Source organism: Astyanax mexicanus, chromosome 23, assembly GCF_023375975.1.
Source record: "Astyanax mexicanus isolate ESR-SI-001 chromosome 23, AstMex3_surface, whole genome shotgun sequence".
Classification (NCBI taxonomy): Eukaryota; Metazoa; Chordata; class Actinopteri; order Characiformes; family Acestrorhamphidae; genus Astyanax; species Astyanax mexicanus.
In genome coordinates, this window is record NC_064430.1 from 8,629,581 (window position 1) to 8,652,493 (window position 22,913).

At 40.5% G+C, this 22,913-nt stretch overlaps 1 protein-coding gene across 2 annotated transcripts in view; it reads right to left on the reverse strand.

Annotated features, from left to right (window-relative positions):
- Positions 1 to 22,913, reverse strand: part of nfatc3a (nuclear factor of activated T cells 3a) — a 130,617-nt gene that overhangs the window by 83,607 nt on the left and 24,097 nt on the right. For both annotated transcript variants that reach the window (XM_007246891.4, XM_022667104.2), the window contains exons 2-3: positions 7,732 to 8,902; positions 1,468 to 1,630 (exon numbers count right to left, since the gene is read on the reverse strand). In XM_007246891.4, the coding sequence (XP_007246953.3) occupies positions 1,468 to 1,630; positions 7,732 to 8,902 (1,334 nt within the window). The remainder of the gene's footprint in view (positions 1 to 1,467; positions 1,631 to 7,731; positions 8,903 to 22,913) is intronic.

Here is a 22,913-nt window from a genome sequence, read left to right on the forward strand (position 1 = left end):
TCATTTTACACTGTCTCTACAGGTCAGTCCTCATACATGTACCTGTAACCTACACTCTAGAATGTAAAGCCCCCTGTTACTTTAAAAACTGTACAGTATTTGTTTTATTATATGTTTAATATGTGTATGGTTTTATAATAATATTTTGTTGTGTACTAATGACTGATCCAAAATAACTGTACTCTCAAGCATCCATACAACTCTCAGTTCTAAATCCAATCGTCAGTGCTGGTAAATATAAATACTGAGATTAAGTAGATTTATGATTAGAAAAGAATACTGAGGTAGATTTTTGATTAGAATAACAATACTAAGGTACATTTATGATTAGAAGCACACAGCTGAGGTATATATATGATCAAAATATCAATACTGAGGTAAATGTATGATTAGAATAGCAATACTGAGGTAAATGTATGATTAGAATAGCAATACTGAGGTACATTTATGATTAGAAGCACACTGCTGAGGTAAGTTCATGAATAGAATTGCACTGCTGATGCAATTTTATTATTAGACTTGCCCTACTATGGTAATATTATATGATTGGAATGACACTACTGAGGTACATTTAAGATTAGAACAGCACTATGGATGTAAATGTATGATACAAATAGCAGTACTTTGTTAAGACTTGGATTGAAAAGTGCACTGCTGATTAGATTCTCAATATTTGAGTAATTTTATGATTAGAACAGTACCCCTGAGGTAAATGTATGACTAAAACTTGCATATATGAGGTAAATTCATGATTAGAATAGCACTGCTGAGGTAAATTCTTTTTGCCTTTTTTGCAGCACTGCTGGGACATAAAAAAATGCATTGTAGTTTTGTAATAGCTTTTTTCTTTGGGTATTTAGGATTTTTTATTTATTCGGTGGTAAGGAACTGTGAAAAAAATATGTTCTATATTTTGTGTTCTGCTTTTTGCTAAATGTTGCATTTCTACCCTAAATATGACACTTAATTACGGTAAGCTGTCTTCAAGTTCAGCACCTAATGTCTACATTCCTAATGGTACTGTACATGCAGCAGGTGACCCACCCAAAAACAAATCTATACAAATCTTTCGCCCTGCTTTGCATAGAAATGCCTTTGCTTATCCTAATTCTACGCTGAAGGTGTTGATTCAATCCAAGCCCTGGGCAGAGCACAGATTGCACTGTCTGAAGGCGGCAGGACTCCCCGGAGCACGACTGAGGTCACTATCTACGTCAGGTTTTTACGCAGCACAGCACATGCTCCCTAGGTTCAGCTTGCAGCATCTGCGTAACGTGTCCTGAAATATCTGGGATGCACCGGAGTGGTTTCACGTATCAGACGTACAGGCTCGATTCCCTGTAAAACCACCAACAAAACACAGAGCGAGCCTAGCAAAACAAACTCACCCTCAGCAGGGCAGGTAACAAGACACTCAGGTGTGCTTACATCACTGTCGGCAGGTGGCCGGTTGCTGTGGAGACTCACCTTGACGATGGGGTGTCCACCGGAGGCTGCTTTAACTGCTCCTCTGCTGCCCTCGGTCTCATAGTGTGCTCGGTGGTGGGCTTTGGGGTGCACCTCAATCTTCAGCTCAAACTGACCGTATTGACTTGGTAAGGGCCAGTCCAGCGGGGGCAGGGATGACGTCCTATATACACACACACACACACAGATACAAACAGGGTTAGAACCAAAAACAGTGTGACATCATCCTACACCGATTAGCCATAACATTAACAACATCTCCTTGTTTCTACACACACTGTCCATCTAATTAGCTCCACTGACCATAGAGGACCACTGTGTTAAATGGTGGATCTTTCTAAGCTATTCTGGTATAAGTGCATCAACTACAGCAGTGCTGCTTTTGTTTTTAAACACTGTGCACACTTACTGTCCTCCAGTCTACTAGTAGGACGGCAACAATTAGTCAATATAATCGACAATGTCGATTATTTAAAACTGTCAACTACAAATTGTCGAATAAATGTTATTTATAACAAAAAATGCAATGGGAGATGGGTAAATGACTCACTCACACAGGTTACACTCAACTCTGTGTCTCCAAAAGTGCCCAAACACAACAGATTAAATATTTACTCACTAAATAATCAGTACATTCCACATTTAAATCTAGACATTTAAATGTCTTTTAAAATCTCATGATTAGCTGTTTCTATCGTTTTTAAAGGTGGAGGACATGGCAGAAATAATCACTGACTAATCAACTAATCGAAAAATAATCAGCAGATTAGTCGACAACCAAAATAATTATTAGTCGCAGACCTATCTATTAGACACTCCTAACTAGCTATTCTTCCTTGTAGATAAGACAGAAGACAAGGACAAAAGCTGATCTGTGGCTAAACAGTTCGTGTTGACCCTTTATCAACAGTCATAGGACATTGTCCACGTGAGGTTGCCCACAGGACACTGTCCACAGGACACTGATGGCTGGATATATTTCTGGTTGGTGGACTATATTTTCAGTCCACCAATAAAACATGTGTTTAAAAACTCCAGCAGCACTGCTGTGTCTGATGCAAACAAATTTAGTTAGTGTAACCTTTAAGATGAAATCCACTCAAATTTTAACAGTACATACTGCTGGATTATGCTCAGACTGTTCTAAAACTCGATTAGAAGGCCAACATAACGGCACATACTCAGCTAGACTAAAAACTAGAGCCAAAAAACAGGGTAAAATCATGTATCATATAGCCAATGTAGTGTGTAATTGTGGATTTTTTTAAACATTTTTTTTTACATTTATGTAATTTAGCTCATATCCAAAGCGACTTACAAAGTTATTCCTATTACAGAATTGGGCCAATGTAGTGTTAGGAGTCCCAAGGACTCTTATTGGTGAAGCACAGCATTTAGTCACCCAGGCCGGGAATTCAACCCCAGTCTCCCACTCAATGTGGTAGCTCACAAGCAGGCGGTGGTGTTATCCACTGCGCCACACCATCCACAATATTTAGTCTTTTCTTTGCTTCTTAATCTCTTAGTCTATAAATCTCCAAATCTTGAACCTGAGACAAGACTTGTAGGTATCATTTATTAAGGTTTCGGTTTCAGGATCTTAACCAGATTTCTAGTTTTTCTCTACTTTAATGAAATGAAAAAAACTATAATGAAAAAGACTTCAATTGGATATGGTGTATTTGAAATATGACTCACGTAACATTGATATTAATATAAAACCCACAACCTTCTGCACTGACTCAGTGGTTATGAGCTCCAGGCCAGTAAACCAACCCCCTTTGATCCAAATCACAGAAAGGAGTTTGCCCCTAAGGACGGTGCGTCACTCCAAGTCGGCTGAGCAGCACTGAAACACCACCGCAGAGACCCATAAAGTGCTATGTGTAAATTAGATTTAAGGCACTTACGATAAAGCATCTACTACAGTAAATGTGTAATGTGGCAGTAATGTGTGTATGGGTAAAAAGCAGAGGTAGAGCATGAATCACTGGACCTGGGGCTCTCCAGTTTGTGGAGCTCCAGTCTGAGTCACGGAGCACAAGCAGACACCAATAACTGAATCATCAGGCCTTAACCAGGACATCTGAGTAAAACATTAGGTAAAATGATCCTATTTTCATTGAGCACTTAATAAAAAAACATTTAATATTTAGGCTATTTATATTTTTATATGTAAACAGTTCTGTGAAAAACTGCTTTAGGCTATTTATCACAGCAGCAAGTGTGTTTCTGACTGTAAAAAAAAACATTGTATAATCATTAGACATCTTGTGGCTGTCAGACACAGAAACCTAGTATCTCTATTTCTGTGTTTTTCACTTTTTGGCATGATGTGAATGAATTAGCTAGTTGTTCTATATTTTGTGTGAAAACTTTATGATGAACAGACCACCAGAAAAAAAATCCAAAAATACTAAGAAAAAACCTTTTTACGTTGACTTATACTGAAAGTTAAAAAAAATAAACCTTCCCTTGATAGGACAACAGATAATCAGAGCTAACTAACAGCTTCCACTAGTTATGAGCCATTACATCGTTAGCCTAAACAAGCTAATGTTTTCTGCTTTCTGAGCACAATTCATGAACAATAATGAACTCTAGCATTTTAAATCCTGAATGTTTTGATGAAACTCGCTTATTTTAATCTCTGTGTACAGACCTGGAGGTAAGGGTGTGCCATATCGTATCGTATGCAATAATATTGGCAATATTTTTGAATATTGTGAACCCTGAAATATCGTGCCATATCACCTACCCCTAATTTTCACACCTTTCACACATTTCACACAATGTGCACCTTTGGAATTTGGAATTGGTGCTGTGTCTCATATTAACATTATGGTTAGTTTATGGTTCAACGCAAGTTGTGCATTGGAATCTAGATTGGATTTGATACATTAATTATGCGAATATTGGGCCTAATACTGATACAGGATTGGTTTAGTCCCATCTCTACTGGAAATCCAAACAATGCTGCAATTCAGTGTACACTTATCGTACAACAGTAAACAAGTTGAAGCGTCCGTTACAGGAGGAGGGATGTTTTCAGACTAATTGAAGTAAATGCGAGTGTGTGTGCAAACACAAATGAGTGTGGAAGTGTGCGCATGACAGATGGAGAGAAAATGTATGTGTGTGAGTGTGTGTGTGTGTGTGTGTATTGGCTTCGGCGCGTGTTTTGCTTTATTCTGGCGCGCTGTGAAAGTGTGTGCCGTTGACGCTGCTGTTTCAGTGGCCAGCAAAGCTTACCACATTTTTCCTCTGCGCATAAATCTCACCAAAATGAGTCCTCTATGTCAAAGCACGGAGACACACACACTCCCACACACACTCAAACAGTCACCAGAAGAAGGAGAAACTGCACACACTGGCCAAACAGTCTGTAAAACACAACCAACTCGGGTAATACGTTTCCCTAACTCTCCAGATGCTGCAGCAGCAGGGCGAAAGTCTCTTCAGGAGTGATGAGGCTTTGTCAGAGCGCTGGCTCAGAGCGCACTGGAAAACTGAACGATGAATAAAAGCCTTGACATTTACATTGGAGGGGAAGGGGAAAAAGGAGGAAGGCAGGAGGAAAGAAAAAGAAAAAAGTGGCACATGTTTCTGACATTTGGTCAATGGAGGCTTTGTGCCCAAGCCATTTTAAAGGTATGGAGGGCCTTGCTCTTCTGAATGGATTCAGAGAGCCTCTGGACTGTGATTAGAGGGCACAGACAGTGCATGTGCACTAGGACAGAGCAGTAATTTAGTAGTGAATTAATAGGGATCATATAAGCTGTTATAAGCAGTTATAAACTTAAGGAACTGAAACATAAAAAGCAGTAAAAAGGGGATATTAGTTATTGGGGATAAACCAGTTATAAACAGTTATACCTGTATTATGCTCAGTTTGTGCAATTGCACAGAGAATATATATGTATATGCATTCTACAGAAACATCAGAAAACCAATAAAGTAATGCAGAACCAACGTTTACCAGCGAGAAACTTTAGTTGTACACCGTTGCTAAGCCTGCCAGGCAAAGTGTAGCTCTTAAGCCAGCTTTCCATTGCACAGCTAAATGGTTATTACCTGTTAGCCCGCTAACAATGCATGTCTCAGTATCGGCATTGTACGACAATTGTGGGGTAGGTTTGTGGAAACATTTTGAAAATGTTAGCATCGGCATCATCTAGATGTACCGATAACTAGAGCCAATTACAAGAAAAAAGGTTTAATTGACTTCGACCAGAGTGACTTTTCATACAAACACACTATAAATAAACTATACTAAATTATTGAACTCCAATTATTGGTTCCAATCGCTTCCATGATTACAGAAGCAGGAACCTAGACATGCAAAATACAAACATTAGTGAAAGAATGAGTTTCAGGCTCTCAGGAGCTCAGTGAACGCCAGCACTGTGGTATCGTGATAGAATGCAGCACCTGTGCAGCAACAAGTCCAGTCATAAAATTTCACTTCTCACTACTAAATATTTCACAGCCAACTGTCAGTGATATTATTATAACACAGTGACTGGAAAAGAAAGAAAGCAACTCGCATTGTCTGTGTAAAATGATGAGATCAGAGCGGGGTCAACAGATGCTGAGATGCATAGTGCAAGTGTACATTCAATGCAGTACAGGATGTAATTTCTACGTCAGGAGGGAATATATAACAGTACGTATATAACAGTACAGGGAGCATTATGTAGGCTGCACAACTCTGTTCAAAATAAAAACTTTCTTTTTTTCCACCCACCGTATCATACAGGATTGTACAGTTTGTTCAGTGACAATACTGTAATAATGAAAGGGACCCGATACACAGCACTGTAAAAAATAACTGTGAGCATGAGCCCGTGTGAGAGTGTCTGAAATAAGGTTTGGTTAGTGTGAAGATGTGCTCCTCTAAGCCCTGTTTCCCCAGATATCTCTGCACCACAGCTCTCTGCCAACACTTCCACAAAGACCATCTGCTCCGAAAAAGTAGGCTTCCAGAGCCTTCCATCTCACACACACACACACACACACACACAACACACTGACACAGACACACAAACGCACTCACACTCACACACACACAGCAGGAGCAGGTCTGCTTGCCGAGGCCGCGGGATCAGATGGCCAGATCATGTATCATGTCACTGTTGTGTGTGAGTATGGCTGTGACGGGGGGGTTAAGCAGAACAGACACGGCGTGCTTGGCTGACTGAAGCTTTCATGGCCTGTTTGGGCAGAGGAGCTGACAGCGTGCACACAGACAGCGCCGTAAAAGAGGGTGTGTTTGTGTGTGTGACAGAGAGACAGAGACAGTGTGTAGTACTGGAGCATGTGTGAGAACAGCACTTCTAAAGGATCCTTGTTGATTTACAGTTATAGAGACCATGTGCTCTACCACGTCCCCGCCACTACACTGACAACAGAAATATACTGTATATATACAGCTCTGACCACTTCAGTGTCTGAATCCGTTTCTCTGATTTTGCTATTTATAGGTACATGTTCAAGTAAAATGAACATTGTAGTTTTATAACAAATAAGATGAGGAGCTTTCAGAACATAAATAATGCAAAAAAAACAAGTTCATATTCATAAAGTTTTAAGAGTTCAGAAATCAATATTTAGTGCAATAACCCTGTTAATTTAGTGGATTAAACCCTGTTTAATCACAGTTTTCCTGCATCTTGGCATGTTCTCCTCCACCAGTCTTACACACTGCTTTTGGATAACTTTATGCCACTTCTGGTGCAAAAATTCAAGCAGTTCAGCTTGGTTTGATGGCTTGATTGGTAAGATCAAAGAAAATCCACACACGTAGCTTGTCTACTCCCCATAGAGAAGTAATGCCAATAGAATATGACTCTCTGGGCTAGAGGATGTCAATAAAGTGCAAGTAATGTCTGTTACAACATATTTGCGTTACAGAAGCTCTGGATAAGCCGAAATCCCTTTCTAGACTTACACAGTAACTCAGAACTTTGGTAAACCAAATAAGTTGTACCACACATTACCCGGACTTTGTACTAGGCGGCTGTCAGAATAAAGTCAGGAAAATGTGCAGCACAACTTATTTAAGTTAAAGAAGTTCAGCATAAAGTCAGTTCAGATATGTACAATAACCCAGAACTTACAATAACACAGTTAACCAAAGGTGCACAAGACATTACCTTGATTTTGTACTTGGATCCAGTCAAGATAAAGTCCAAGTAAAGCTTAATGTGACACTGTGGCCCTATTGTTTTGTTAACATACCAAATATTGGTGTTTTAGTTTTACCTGAATATAGGAGTGTGTCCTGGTTTGGGTTTGTTCCAGGTGAAGTGAGAGGGCACAGAAAGAAACTGCTCCCCAGGGCCGTCCTTCTTCAAGCCGTGCATGCTTTCCTCAGCTGGGGAGTCCAGCAGTGGGGACACGTTTCCCGAATCGTCTAGAGCGAGTTCTCCCTTCCCAGACTGCATCACAGCTGTGCGGTCCTGCGATGTCTTCCTGGTCTTGGAGGGGATGTCTGTGTCTGCAGGGCAGCACTGGAAGGGTGACATGCCCATGGAGGGACTCCCGATCCATGTGTCCTCTGTGACGCTGCCCCGGGGCGAGGGCCCAGGCGTGGGAGTTGGGGAGTGGTGTGGCGAACCTGGGTAGCAGATGTCGGCGCTGGAGTGGCGTCTCTTGCCGCACGGCGAGGTGGGCCGGGAGGAGGGGCGTGAAGGTGGACGAGGGCTGAGCCAGTTCTCGTCGGTCACGCTTGTCCGTGGAGAGTGGCAAGGTGAGCCGCGGGGTGAGAGGGAGTGGGCGTGAGGGTGAGAGAGCGAGTGAGTGAAGGCTGGATGGTGATGATGCTGCTGTGCCTGCTGCTGGTGCCATGGTTCCTCCATGGGGCCACCCTGAGGAGAGCAACCAGGTGATGCCAGGGGTGATCCGAGGGTAAACCGCGCTGCCGCCTCGTTCAGCTCCGACTCCACATCGTCGTAGACATGAGAGATGGACTCACACGAAGAAGCATCTGAAAACCAGCTGCGAGAAGACAAGCTGCTGCACGGGCTGGGGCTCAGCGACGAGTCCCGGTAAGAGTGATCCAGCGGCAGGTACAGGTGATCCCGGGAGAGGGGGCGGTCGTGGTAGTCCCCATCAGGACCCTTTGCCCTCATTTCATCCTCGCTCACTTCCATCTCTTGCTGGCAGCTCGGGGAAATGGAGGTGATCTGGATGCTTGGGCATTCGAAGGCCTTGGGTGGGCCACCTCCGCCTCCCCCAACACCTCCCCCTCCAGTAAGGGGATATTTGGAGTCATGAGGGTCATAAATGGGCTCATAGGGTTTGAGAAGCGGCTGCAGGGGCTGTGTGTGCAGCTGGACTCCATGCCTCTGGACACCAAGGGACTGGTTGGTCAGTGAAGGAGGCTGACCGACATTTAGGATGTAGAAGGATGTGTTGTCATCCGGCTCCAGATCTGAAATAAGAGAGAAAGAAAGGATATGCATATGATGAGTAGAGTGATACATATAAATATGAATGATTAATATCATGACATGGATGGGGGGAGGTGAGGTGTAAAATAGTATTTCTATTTTGCAATACTTGTAAATATGTGTAAAGATTGGTGTCAAACTGGTTGATTTTGTGTTGTGTATAAACCCTGCCTACTAGATAGCAGTGAATTCAGATCCCACTTTTCTGATTGGATGAGCCTATAGCCTCTTTCAGACATGTTTGAAAACCCAGAACTTTGGTAAACCAGATAAGTTGTACCAGACATTAAACTAACTTTGTGCTAGGGGGCTGTCAGGATAAAGTTTGGGTAATGTCTAGTACAACTTCAGTAAAAATCAGGTTTCCAAAATTTCAAAAAAGACATGTATGAGAACCCAAAAACTTTGGTAAAAGTTGTACCATATATTACACTAACTTTGTACTAGAGAGCTGTCAGGATAAAGTCCAGGTCATGTCTGGTACATTTCCCACCAGGTTCTTGCAAATACACAGACCCAATGTTGTATATACTTCTGGAGAATAATACTGTATTATTTAGTATTGCAATGTATATTACAGTATCGTAATATCACAATCTCAGTTTTTTTCAATATCATGCATCCCCAAAGGTAACATATGCAGAGTAGAACTCTCTATAATAATAACACTCATTAAACATGAGCAATGATATATGCTAGTTTTCTAGTTTCCTCTTCACCATACTCAAGACTTCAACAGCGTGAACTTAATTCAACTTCGACTTGCTTTCGTCACTGAGGTAGCAAATCAAGCAACCCCCCTCCCACCCAGTGTGGGCGTGGCTAACATGCCATCTGTTTCTATCTTTCAAGGCCGGAGTCCCAGGAGACTGATAAGACAGATTAAAGCAAACAGCCAGGCAGGTTATTCAGTCTCTCTCTCTCTCTTTCTTTATCTATTCTTTCCACTGTTCTCTCTCTCTCCTTTATTGGAGTGCTCTTATGGTTGCCTTGACCGAAGATGATTTCGGTTGTCTACAAACAAGACACCAGGGAATCCACCCAGACTATAACTCCAGCACCAGGTCAACTAAAGAAAGTACCATAGTGCGCAAACAATGCTGATCTCTTTATATCAAACAGAGCGAGAGGGCGAGAGAGAGCGTGCCAGAAGTGATAGGACAAGCGGATAACTGAATAGAAGGGTGAAAGTGTAAAAATAGCAAATGATATCAAAATAGTAAACAAGAGGAGGGAAACAGGGACTAAAAAAACAGTGCTGAGGTGAAAAGTCAGCACTTTTAAAACCAAGAAAAACACACCCACTCACACAAATACTACACACACACACACACACACACCAAGTCAGGAAGAACATTCATACACAGGTGCAGGATTGAGGTGTTACCACTTCATAAAGACTGGTCCTATTAATAACACTACAAGCACAAGACCAAACAGACACACACACACATTCACACACGCACACAGCATACTCTTTCTATATTAACTATGTTATTGATGAGGCTTCAGTGGATGAAAAGGGGCTGGACCCAGTTCAGCTCTCTGTTCACTAGTCCTGCTCTGTCACTGTCAGCATGCATTCAGCTTCCTTCAATTTTCTTTCTATGAAGATTCTGAATGGACATTTACAATGTTGAGTAAAATGCTGCTTATAATATGAAATTAAATCAGTTTAGAGCTGCTTTATCAAGACTGACCAGGGTATTTAAAAATGTGAGGACTTGTGATACCACAATATATCACAGTTTAGTTTTGTTATCCATATCAACCTCTTCAAAAAAGATGTGCTGTCTAAAACTCAAATTTGTCTTATAATCACAATGCCTTCTTATTTATTTTGTTTTGAATAGAGTACGCATATATGTCTTAGATATATATATATATATATTTTTTAAACCGAGTACGAGTATGAGAATGTGTTTTTTTGGGCTTACTAAAACAGACACTGATACCTACTTAGAATAAAGAAGTCAGGAGTATTATGTAATAGTCTAGGTCAGGGGTGTCCAAACTACAGCCCGTGGGCCATTTGCGGCCTGTTTCCTTTTTTGGAGCGGCCCGCAAGGTATTTTAGACATAGAATGAAAGTTGGCCCGCTGTTAAGCAGGTTTTTATAATGTGAGATTCAAAGTTTGAACGCTAGGTGTCAGAAATGGGCCAAAGAGTCTAAAAGCGGCAAGACTGAAGTTGTAGCGCAGAAAAACAGGCCAAAGAGTCTAAAAGCGGAGAGGGTGCGCAGTTGTAGCGCAGGAAAACGGACAAACAAGTCTAAAAGCGGAGAGGGTGTGCAGTTGTAGCGCAGGAAAACGGGCCAAAGACTCTAAAAGCGGAGAGGGTGCGCAGTTATAGCGCAGGAAAACGGGCCAAAGAGTCTAAAAGCGGAGAGGGTGCGCAGTTATAGCACAGGAAAACGGGCCAAAGAGTCTAAAAGCGGAGAGAGTGCGCAGTTATAGCGCAGGAAAACGGGCCAAAGAGTCTAAAAGCGGAGAGGGTGAGCAGTTGTAGCGCATAAAAACGGGCCAAAGAGAAGCGGAGAGGGTGCGCTGAAAGTAATCAGGAAAATGTATAAAAGTGGTATATTTAGGGTTCAAGCACCGAAGGTGCGTAGAACCCTATTGTTTTTGCTAAGATTTTTCTTCTTCTTCTTATTATTATTATTATTATTCTTTTTCTCCTGAAAAAACAGTTGTGCAGCCTAAACCGTAAGTCATAGAGAAATGAAACTTGGTAGGTAGATGTAGGATCAGTGCATCTCGGTGGACAACAAAAATGGCACCGATTGGTCAAGTGGTGGCGCTATAAACAAGGAAATTAATTTTTCACAATTTTCTCAATAACTCAAAAACCATAAGACCTACATTCAAAATTCTTTTTTTGATGGATTCCTTGGGTCAATACCAACAACTTTCCAATTTGGACCATGCACTTCCGTCTATATAGATTTTTTGCTAATTTGCATAATATGCAAAACCTACTTTTGCAAACTAGTCCTAGGAATTTTGACCAATCCTGGCATGTTTGGTATCAAAACACTCGTGAGAGCATGCGCTTCAATATTCATTAAGAAAAGGTTGAAATATGTAAACAATATGGCCGCCATATGCAAATTAGTCCTTCCGGATATATGCCCCATTCACTTCAAGAGGTAAATTTGGAGCACTGTTTCTCAGCAACCGTGCAACCTAGCAAGTTGAAACTTTGCATGCAGAATCTATCATACAGCCTCTAAAGGATGTTCAAAGGGCAACTTAATCAATCAACATGGCTGAACACCATCAGCCAATCAGCATTCAGCAGACATTTTGGCAGGCTGAATGTTGCCCAATCTGGATGATATTTGGCAGTTATGTTCAGGTGGAGACACTGTAGTGACCTGCAAAGTGCTGAAACAATCCGCCCACTGGGGGGCGCTGTTCCAAAAAAACGAGTATATGTCAATCATGCTGTACTATTTTGACATCTAATTGTTTTTGCCATATTTAGTACAGTGGCTCTGACAAATTTCTCAATACAACTATGTTTAAAAAGTGCTTTGTTCATTCATAATTGCTAATTGTTTGAAAATAGCTATATTGAAACTACTCTCTGGATATTTGGCCTATCACCTCCATTTCAGTCTTGCTGCACACTGTAGAGTCTCTAGGTAAATGTTCATTAAAAACATTTGTGAAAATTTCACATACAATACTCTCCAGGCATCAAGCAATCTGTGCGTCTTTGGAATTTCTAACCTAAATTGCTGTAACTCTGCAGTATTTGGTGTAATATCACAATGTTAAAGACCTCTGTACAATATCACTCTGATGAAGCGCCATTTAATACAGAACTAGATTAAGAATAACTTGACATTACATGTCATATCAGAACATTCACTCCTTTGTGCCTCTTCTCAACATTAATAACAGGTGAAAGACTTTTGATCATTTCTAAATGTGACAGAATGTCTCCAATTGTGTTAGACCTTCTTACACATCACCATCCTATGCTCTAGTAGGCACCATTGTGCTAGTTGGTGCTTGATGAAGCGCCATTTAATTCAGAACTAGATTTATAATAACTTCGTAATTACATGTCATATCAGAACATTCACTCCTTTGTGTTAATTTAAACTTGTTTGGTCAAACACTTTAGCTTGTTCTGCAAAGGTTCAAAGGTCAATCTGAATACCACTTTGTGAACATTCTGGTTGAAGCCACCTGATCAATACCAATAACATGTAGACACCTTTTGACTAGTTCTAACTCACTTAATGAATATCCTACAAAGTTCACTAGATTTACATGTGAATTTAAGCACTGATCAGGTTGAAAGGCCTCTGCTCAACATTAATAACAGGTGAAAAACTTGATAATTTCTAAATGTGACAGGGCATCTCCAATCATATTAGACCTTCTTACACATCACCATTCAATGCTCCAGTAGGCACCATTGTGCAAGTTGGTGCTTGAACCCGATGATTGCCGCTTGCGGCTATATTTCATTATTTGTTTTATTACAGAGTCTGTGTCCCGTAACTTCAAATATATTTCTCCTTCTGGCCCCCAACAAAAAAAAACTTTGGACACCCCTGGTCTAGGTAGTATAAAGCAATGCAACAGATCATTAGTTAATTTTGAGGTTTGCTGTGGCAGTCGCATTATATAACAATTCTTTTTAGAGAAGCACAATAATATAGGAATTATATCAGTATCGAAAAAGTACAACAAACAGTTGAAACACAGTATATAATTAGGCAAAATATACTTTTCTGAGGAACGTAATAAATGTGAAGCAATGTGAAGTCTCAGCCTGCAGTCTTCTTTGTGGTGGCGGCTTTATTTATAGCGACCCCACAAGTTCTCCATGTCACAAGACATGCCTCTGTCTCTACAACAACACAGCTTGCTTGATGGACGGGACACACGCCAGGCCTGCACTTTGACCTAGGAAGGATGCACAGCATACTGTACAGTACATCACTATAACCATCTGTCTGTTTCATTATCTCCCCTTTCCTCAGCACACACAGCCTCCATTCATTCACTGTGCTCTCCCAACTTCTTGGAACTATGTTTCACATGCAGTGACTCATTTGTTCATGTCCGATTCCAACAATGAGACAAGGCAATCATTTCCTGTACAGAGCATTATCCATCATTGAGCAACAGGTGTAAAAACCCAAAATAAAAGAAAACAGAAAAAATAAACGAGTGGAACAACTGGGGGAATTGTCATATAGCAACTTTAGGCTTTTGCAATGATAAAAATTGAGCTGAATGTTGAAGTAGCACTGGACTAAAATATGCTAAATTTAAAAATATTTACATTTAATATATAAAAAAATGAATGAATCAATAGAAATGTATAAGTATTGCCAATATCAGTTTCCTAAATGTATAAATCTTTATGTATCAGGATCGGCTCCCACAGATTACAAATATTCTCACCTAATATCAGTAGTTTTCATATTTACACATCTTGTATCTCTAAATTCAGCTCTTTCTATCATTTTGAAGCTTGGAACAGCTTCATCACACGATTCAAATCCGGGAGAGGTCACCAGAATACTGATTGCTTCCACCTGTTACATACTCTATAAATACTCTGTTCAATGTCACTCACACTGCCGAGTGTTGTACTGATTAGAGATGAATTGCAACAAATTTATTTTGTGTATGTTTTTTTTTTTTTTTAAATAAAATATTTACCTCAATTCTTAGCACGCTGTTTTGCATTTCTTTAATAAAGCCTCTTTTACATATCTGCACAGGTTTAATCCATGTCCATTTGTTGACTAATCGGAAAAATAGGCAGATTTATCAACTACCGAAATATTCAGTTGCAAATTATTCAAATTGCAGCCCTAGTATATTGTGTATTGTGTAATAACAAAGTGTGTGCCAATACCATAAACTACAATCATATTGCCAAAACCCCAGCGTAAAACCATGCAGCTATAATGTACCTTATACAACTAATTTGCATACTGTAGTTACATATTAAATTAATGTAAAAATGCAAAAGCTAGCATTACAAACTTTCTCTTTCTCTCTCTTACCCACACTGCTTCAGTCAGCACTTCTGCCTACTGAAGAACATCGCTTTCCATCCAGCTCGACTCTTTCTTAGTACACACAATACCACCTTTCTTCTCCACACATTCACAGTTCATTTTTTTTTTTCAATTTAGCAGCAATTTGTCACTGGCTGCCGGCCTGTTAACACAACTTTAATAGCCAAATTAAAATAAGGATTAGAAAAACATTGTCTTAAAGACAGGGCGCTAAAATTAGCTGTTTAAACCAAAGTAATGTAAACAAAGTACAGGTGTCCCTTCGGCAAGACTCGTATATATATAAATCAGATTTATGATATGTGGACTTAATTCCACAGGAAATATTCAACATAAAAAAAGTTTTAAAAACTTGTTCCAAAGATTCAAACCCCTTGTCATTTCCTTAGACCAACACTGAGCCTTCATCCTGAGTTTAAAATCTCCCGTTCCCAACATCTATTTGGAACACCTTTATTATTTTGCGTGTTTGTTAGACAGGGAGACAGTATTGAGCAAATGTTATAGAGTGAGGTAGAACGAAGTGTTGAAATACTTTTGCACGGATTGTTTAAACACAGTGTTAATGCAGCCAGCACAGTTCACTGTTCAACCAAACCATGTCCAGTGTGAGTACACCCTAAGTTACCTCAGCTAACATTACTATCCTAGTCCTGTACAGCTTGTATCTTAAAGCAGGAAAACAGGAAGTTTGTGAAGATATAGTTTAATTTATGTAAACAGTGTGAAAATGATATTCTGCAAACTTCAGCATGGTATCTATCAGCTTTTTCTACAGGCATTTTATATAGTATAGGTATGCTTTGTTACAAAGTAGTATGTGGGATGGGGGGTGCTCTAGCGCTGCAGAATTTAATCTAATCTTTATCGTCTGACTTCTGCACAGCCCTTTGTTGTTGCTCCTAGTTCTTTTTTAAGACAGCAGGTTGTGGATGAGTCTTACAGGAGACCTGGTGCCCTCTTGAAAGTTGCTTCATCACACGCCCCCTCGGCTCTTCCCCCACCCCCCTCCAAAACACACACTTGAACTCTGTAAGGGCAGTGACAGATACTTGATATCTGCTTATGACCTCATCTTGAAGCCAAGTGGGAAAGCACCCTGCTCTGGCCAGGGCAGGACCACCTGCCTCGAGAGATAAGAGGAAAACAAGAGACGGGAAGGAACTGACGACAGGCAAAACAAGGGGCCAATTAGATGACCCAAATTGAACAACATATAGTGCACATCACCATTAGAGTAGACCATGTATCCTCAAACTAACCCCTAAACTTCTGCATCAATCCAGAGAATTTAGAATCCACAAAAATGCTTAGTTGATATTCAGTTGATTCTAAACCTCTCCTGATTGGTATGGAATAAAGAACCAGAAAATGTTCTAACCAAAAGAGGAGAGGTGGTCTCTGTCTGGATCATCTGAACCATGGTTCAATTTGTTTGCAGTGTGAAAACACCTTTTCAGATGGTTCAGAATTTCAAGATTTTCAAATGACAGGTATTTGACGTAGTCTGCAGTCACCCATAAACAATAGAAGAAGAAAAATAACTGCTACTGCACCGAAATCTTACTCCCATTTACATGCATGCAACACAGTAGTAAGGGTGTAAGCAATTACACTCGTTACTCTTTACTGTATCTACTGTGACTATAGATTATTCTGATATGCCTATTCTGCTGCATGATGTACATTTACAAGGAGGCAGTTGGATTTAGCACAAAACCTGGAAAGGCACTGGAAATCACTGACATGACAACATTCTAAAAACCAATCAGTGTCAAGTATAAGAGGATGCAACCATCAGAGCATAGGTGATGATACAGGACATAGCAAAGTTCAAATGTAAAAATCTTCTGTGGAAAAAGTCTAGTTTTCTAGCATTTTAAATGGAGATTTTCTATTGAAAGCAGGGGTGAGCGATATGATTTTTTAATGATATGCAATAACAATACTCTTGGCTATATGACAAAAAATATTTCAGGAATACACTACTGCAACAACATAAAAATTAAATCCTATTATTGCATACGATATGATATGGCACACCCCCAAATATAATACAAGTACAAGACTTTTATCAGATTTGTAACAAAAGTCAATGACCCAGTTTGTCATGATACTAACAATGCACTCCAAATATCTCCATATATCCAGGATTAAAGTAAAATAAATGATACTGGACATATATAATCAGTCTCTAGTAGATATATAAGGGGAAATGAGAACTACTGAAGTATCAAGTTCTTAGTCTACGACTAGGCTTAAACCGTGCCCTGGGATCCCAGGAATCTGACCCACAGTTTATACCTGGAATCGCACCAATCCCAACCCACTGGATCGGATACGGATACAGACATGGACATCCCTTAATACAAGTTGTACAAACCCACTTCACCAACTACACAGTGTACCACCAACAGCACAGTCCTCAGATCAGCAGGAGGGTGTGGAGTGCCCCGGTCCCGGCCTGCTTACAGCAGACGCTGAGTCCCACATCAGTCTGCCTATCCGGTTAAATAAAGAGCCCTAAGCAGCTTTGCTGTACCTAAGCTAATAATAGCAGGAAAACTCTACAGCGTGCCGCTCCATGCCCCTTCGGCCCGGCGGTATGACGCACGCACCGGCCAGCCCTTTCACTGCCCACAACCATTCAGCAGCCATTGCTACCCTCCTCTCCCTGTCTCGGATGTGACGTCACACCGGCACACTCATTAGCGGATAAGACAGTGCTGCTCAAGTCTTCACTCTCTGTTCAGACAGCACTGGAATACACATAAACACACTCACACACATACACACAGTGCAGGAAAGCTGTGTCAGGGTGCAAATCCCCCCCCCCCCCCCCCCCCCCACACACACTAGGGCTGCATCGATTATTTGATATAATCAACAATGTCATTGTCGACTAATCGTTAATTTGTTACAGTACTGCATTATACAAAGTGCAAAAGGGAGATGGGTAAATGGCTCACTCCAAAAGTTCCCAAACACTACAGATTACAATTTTAACCACTAAATATCAGTAATTTTCACTTTTTAACAACATATAGACATTTAAATGCCTTTTAAATCTCATGTTCAGCTGTTTCTATCGTTTTATCATTCTATCATTAAAGTGGAGGACATGGCAGAAATAATCGTCGACTAATCGAAAAAGTAGTCATCAGATTAGTCGACTACCAAAATAATCTTTAGTTGCAGTCATAAAACACACATACACACACATTTACATATACAAAAAAATCTTTTTGTACTTTTGAAAATATTTAAACATATTGAAGAAAATTTACTTTTATAAACACATCACTTCTACAATAGAAAAAGAATAAAAAAAGCTTTTCTGTGAGAAAAAACATAAGGACACCCCCACATTTATAACTATAGAGAAGGAGGTGTAGCATGTCAGCTGTAGATGTTCAGAACATTAAAAAAATTAGCTCTACTCTGATTTGTTTTTTACAGTATTTTACAAAATAAAAATGATACTAATATAAACATGTAATAAACACTGGACAATGGAAGGGATACAACGAAATTATATTTTCTATATAAGCCGAACTGTCAACTTTCTATGTCCTTCCACAAACTCTTTCACTTTCATGCTGCAACTCCAACACCCGGGGTGCACCAACCAGTCATGTTGTGCCTTAGCCAGACAATCAACACTTAAAGGTTAGCTCAGCTTCACCTGAGTTATACTTCATTTCAACTCTGAACTTCTGTATGTCAAGCCTGTTGCGAAGTATTGGCAACATTGTCCAGCTGCATACTGAGCAGTATTTATCCATGCTTGACCCATTTTCTGTTTTTTTTTATTAGATTTCCCCTTTTGTGCTTTGTTAACATGGTATTTTCTTTCTTCTGTTTTTTTTGGACCAAGTTTTTCATCTTGCTTTTTTTTCCCTTTTGGACTGTGTTTTTCCTTTGAAGATTTGACCAAGTTTGGCCTTTGCTTTTTTACCACAAGCATCTGACAATACATAAACAAAATGCCCAATAACTAATACAGGAATTTTAATAAAAAAAAAAAAAAACAATTCTTCCACTTTTTTAAACATTGCATAAACTAAATAACCTAAATGTAATTTTGTTTGCTGACAGAAAAAATAATGTTTCTAAAAAAACACGGCATATTTTTGCAATATTTGTTCCATCCCTCGATAATATAATCGCTCAGCATTTATGAGCAATCGTGACAGTCTTCAGACAAACAGTTTTTGCTTTAACTTTGGGCTGGAAAGTGCAAACCTAACTTCCTCTCGAGGTCAATTCCTGAACTACATTACTTACACAACATCCTGGCTTCAACATGCATGTGTGTGTGTGTGTGTGTGTGTGTGTGCACTTCTTTTGTGTGGGGACAGGTGTAACCTAAGCCTGGGTCTCCACTGTGATGCAGCACCCTCTCACTATCTGCAGGCTTCACTCACAGTTCCTGCACTTTCAATTGGCGCCAAAACAGAGCGCCTGCATTCTTTCACTTCGACAGGCGTTTAACCTGCATTCAGAAGCTTTACATTTTATAAGAAGAATGCACTTCACATATGTGACAACTCTCGAACCCGCAGCCAATAAACTGAAAGTACAGTGATTACCATAATTGTGGCCTGAATTCATCATGACTGTGCATGCAGTAGCTTGGCAGGCAGCTCTCTGAACAGACTTCTATTCCACTCATGTTTCTAAGAACTGCTGGCAAAGTGCCTTCACTTCTTATACACACACACACACACACACACACACACACACACACTTACAGAGTTCCTGACGCAGGCCTGGAACCAGCCCACACCTGCGGGCCTATTGACACAGCAACTCGCAGCAATGGCGGCTGCAGCGAGCACAGGCTTTTGTGAGGGATTTCTGATGTTACACATATCCACACTATTAAACCAACCACCAAGCCACCAAACATGCTAACCAGGCTAATAATGAGAGATCAGTAATTAGCATGATATCTGAATGCTAATTGATCTTTTCCTGCTTTCACTGTAACATTAGAAAAGATGATTTCAGGAGAAACATCACAGTAAAGATGCTTTTTGGGCCTTTCAATTGTCCCATTGATCCACAGTGTTGATGCCTCTTCATTAAAGGTGCCATATATAAAATTCTGGGAAACAACAGACTAACTAGACCTGTTACAAAAATTACATTAGCAATTAGCATTACTGTATCATTAGCAATATCGCAATTTACAGGATGTGCAATGTTTTATGCAATAAACACTGTTCTCATTTTATATGACAATCTACCAGATTACAATTAAATCTACCCAATATAATTTATTTTTCCTTTAAGCATTTAAACACAGATTGCATTATTAACATCATGATTATTGATGTCTAGCGGAATCTAGTGTAAATTCTTCTATTTTTTTAATATTGCAATATTCAATATATTGCAGAAGTATCAGCTCCCCAACATTGCCTGTGGAAGTTGTTCTTTTTAGTTAGATGGTTTAGTTTTCCTAAATATGACTGAAACAAATCACAATAGATCGCCTTGCTTATTGTATTGCAACAAATTGCAATATAGTAGTTAAGTAAAGTATCACCAAGTAGAGGTGGGTGAGATGGCAACAATATTCTTGGCAAAATTTGTTTTTAAATATATTGAAGAAAATACTATTTTGTATAAAATAATAATAGTGTGGGAGACTTCAAGTAGTCCAGCCATCTAAAGTGCTGTCACTATGATAGAAAGATCGCGATTATGTGGTCATCGAATCCCGGTCATGCAGCTTGCCATCTGCTGACGTAGCCCCGAGAGAGCACAACTGACCTTGCTCTCTTTGGGTGGGTAGATGGCTCTCTTTCCACACATCATTCCTAGGGTGTTGTTGATCAGCACAAGGCGTCTGTGAGCTGATGTATCGGAAACGAGTCGCTGCGCTTTCCTCTGAGTATGCTGTGATGCTACTCGGTGATGCTACATCAGCATCAGTTGGAAAAAAGGTGGTGGATGACTTAACATGTCGGAGGAGGTGTGTGCTAGTCTTCACCCTCCTTGTGTTGTGTATAATAGTGTGTCATAATAGTAGTAATAGTGTAACAAAATAAAAAATATTATAATATGGGGTTTTATCCTGTCAGAATTTTTTCAGATATTATTGTGCACAATACGATATGGCACACCTTAGTGTCATTACACAGCTCTAGTGTGAACGAGTACATGGGGGAGAGGAAGAGACTGAGAGACAAAGTATATGTGTGTGTGTTTGTGTGTTATCAGTCGATGCTGGACGCTGCTAGTCGATGGGACAGTGAGCTGAAAGAGCACAGTTGGGATTTGTTCTAAGGTCACTCCTGCTCTCGATTGTCAACCGGACAAGACCACCTAGTCCGCCGTTTTCCTCGCTTGCTGCAAATCCCACTCGCTTATAATCGCCAGCTGCTGCTCTTTCAACACCTCAAACCTCAGTCCCCTCCACAATCACAGCATCTCACAGGCAGCCCATATCCCCGTGCAGCTGAGTCAGGACAGGCCTCGCAGCGATGCAGCCGGTTACATCACCGACAGGCTGCGGACGTCCGCTGTGCTGCCCAACGGCGGCCTTAGCCAACAGGAACGTATGTTTGCTTTCTAAATAAAGCTCGCTGATTAAGGCATCCCATGCTGTGCTACCGTTACAGGATAAACAAAGCCCAGACGGCAGAGCGAGCCAGCGCCCCGGGTCCAGTTGGTCCGGACCGTGTCTATCACGGATGGAGTGAAGCGCAGGCCTGCTCACAGTACTGTCTCGACTGTACACACTGTAGCACTAGTAGCACTATTTTAAGGATTTGACAGACAATACTGTGGTCACTGGGTCAGATTTAAAACTAATACACTACACTATGTGTCCAAATGTTTATGGACACCTCTTTTAAAGAATGCACCTATAGCTGTGGGACAATGAAACTGAAACACCTGTCATTTTAGGGTGGGAGGTTTCATGGCTAAATTGGAGCAGCCTGGTGGCCAATCTTCATTAATTGCACATTGCACCAGTAAGAGCAGACAGAGTGTGAAGGTTCAATTAGCAGGGTAAGAGCACAGTTTTGCTCAAAATATTGCAATGCACACAACATTATGGGGGACATACCAGAGTTCAAAAGAGGACAAATTGTAGGTGCACGTTTCGCTGGCGCATCTGTGACCAAGACAGCAAGTCTTTGTGATGCATCAAGAGCCACGGTATCCAAGGTAATGTCAGCATTCCACCAAGAAGGACCAACCACATCCAACAGGATTAACTGTGGACGCTGTAAGAGGAAGCTGTCTGAAAGGGATGTTCGGGTGCTAACCCGCATTGTATCCAAAAAACATAAAACCTCGGCTGCCCAAATCACGGCAGAAATTCAATGTGCACCTCAACTCTCCTGTTTCCACCAGACCTGTCCGTCACCACAATAAATTATTGTGGTCTAAAACCAGGGATTTTCAGTTTCATTGTCCAACCCCTGTACTTTTAAGTTGCACCCATTGCTGACACAGATGGGTAATCAATACTGCTGGGATCAGTTGTGATGAGGTTGGACCTCACATACACTCCTGTTACAAACAAAGAATACATATCCTGCATGCCCGAGTGCTCATGGCAAGGTGTCATAAAATTATGGGATTTAAAGTAAGGTGCAGCATACTTCAGATTCCAGAGGGCACACATTATGTTTCTGATAAATTTCTACTCAATTTGAAGTCCTATATGAATATTGCTGGAATTAATGTCAGCACATCTATCAGCCCATCCATTTACATTCATAAATTGTCTATAAAGACAATTAAGATCAGTGTCAGTAAAATGTTGCAACATTTGTACATGACAATATATGTTAAATTAAGAAAACAACATTTTGCAGTAGGGTAACCAGGTGGTACTGGGTGGTAAATCACATGGCTATATTTCTCATCACCAATCTGAATATGCAAGTTTCTCTACAATGAACCATTTCACG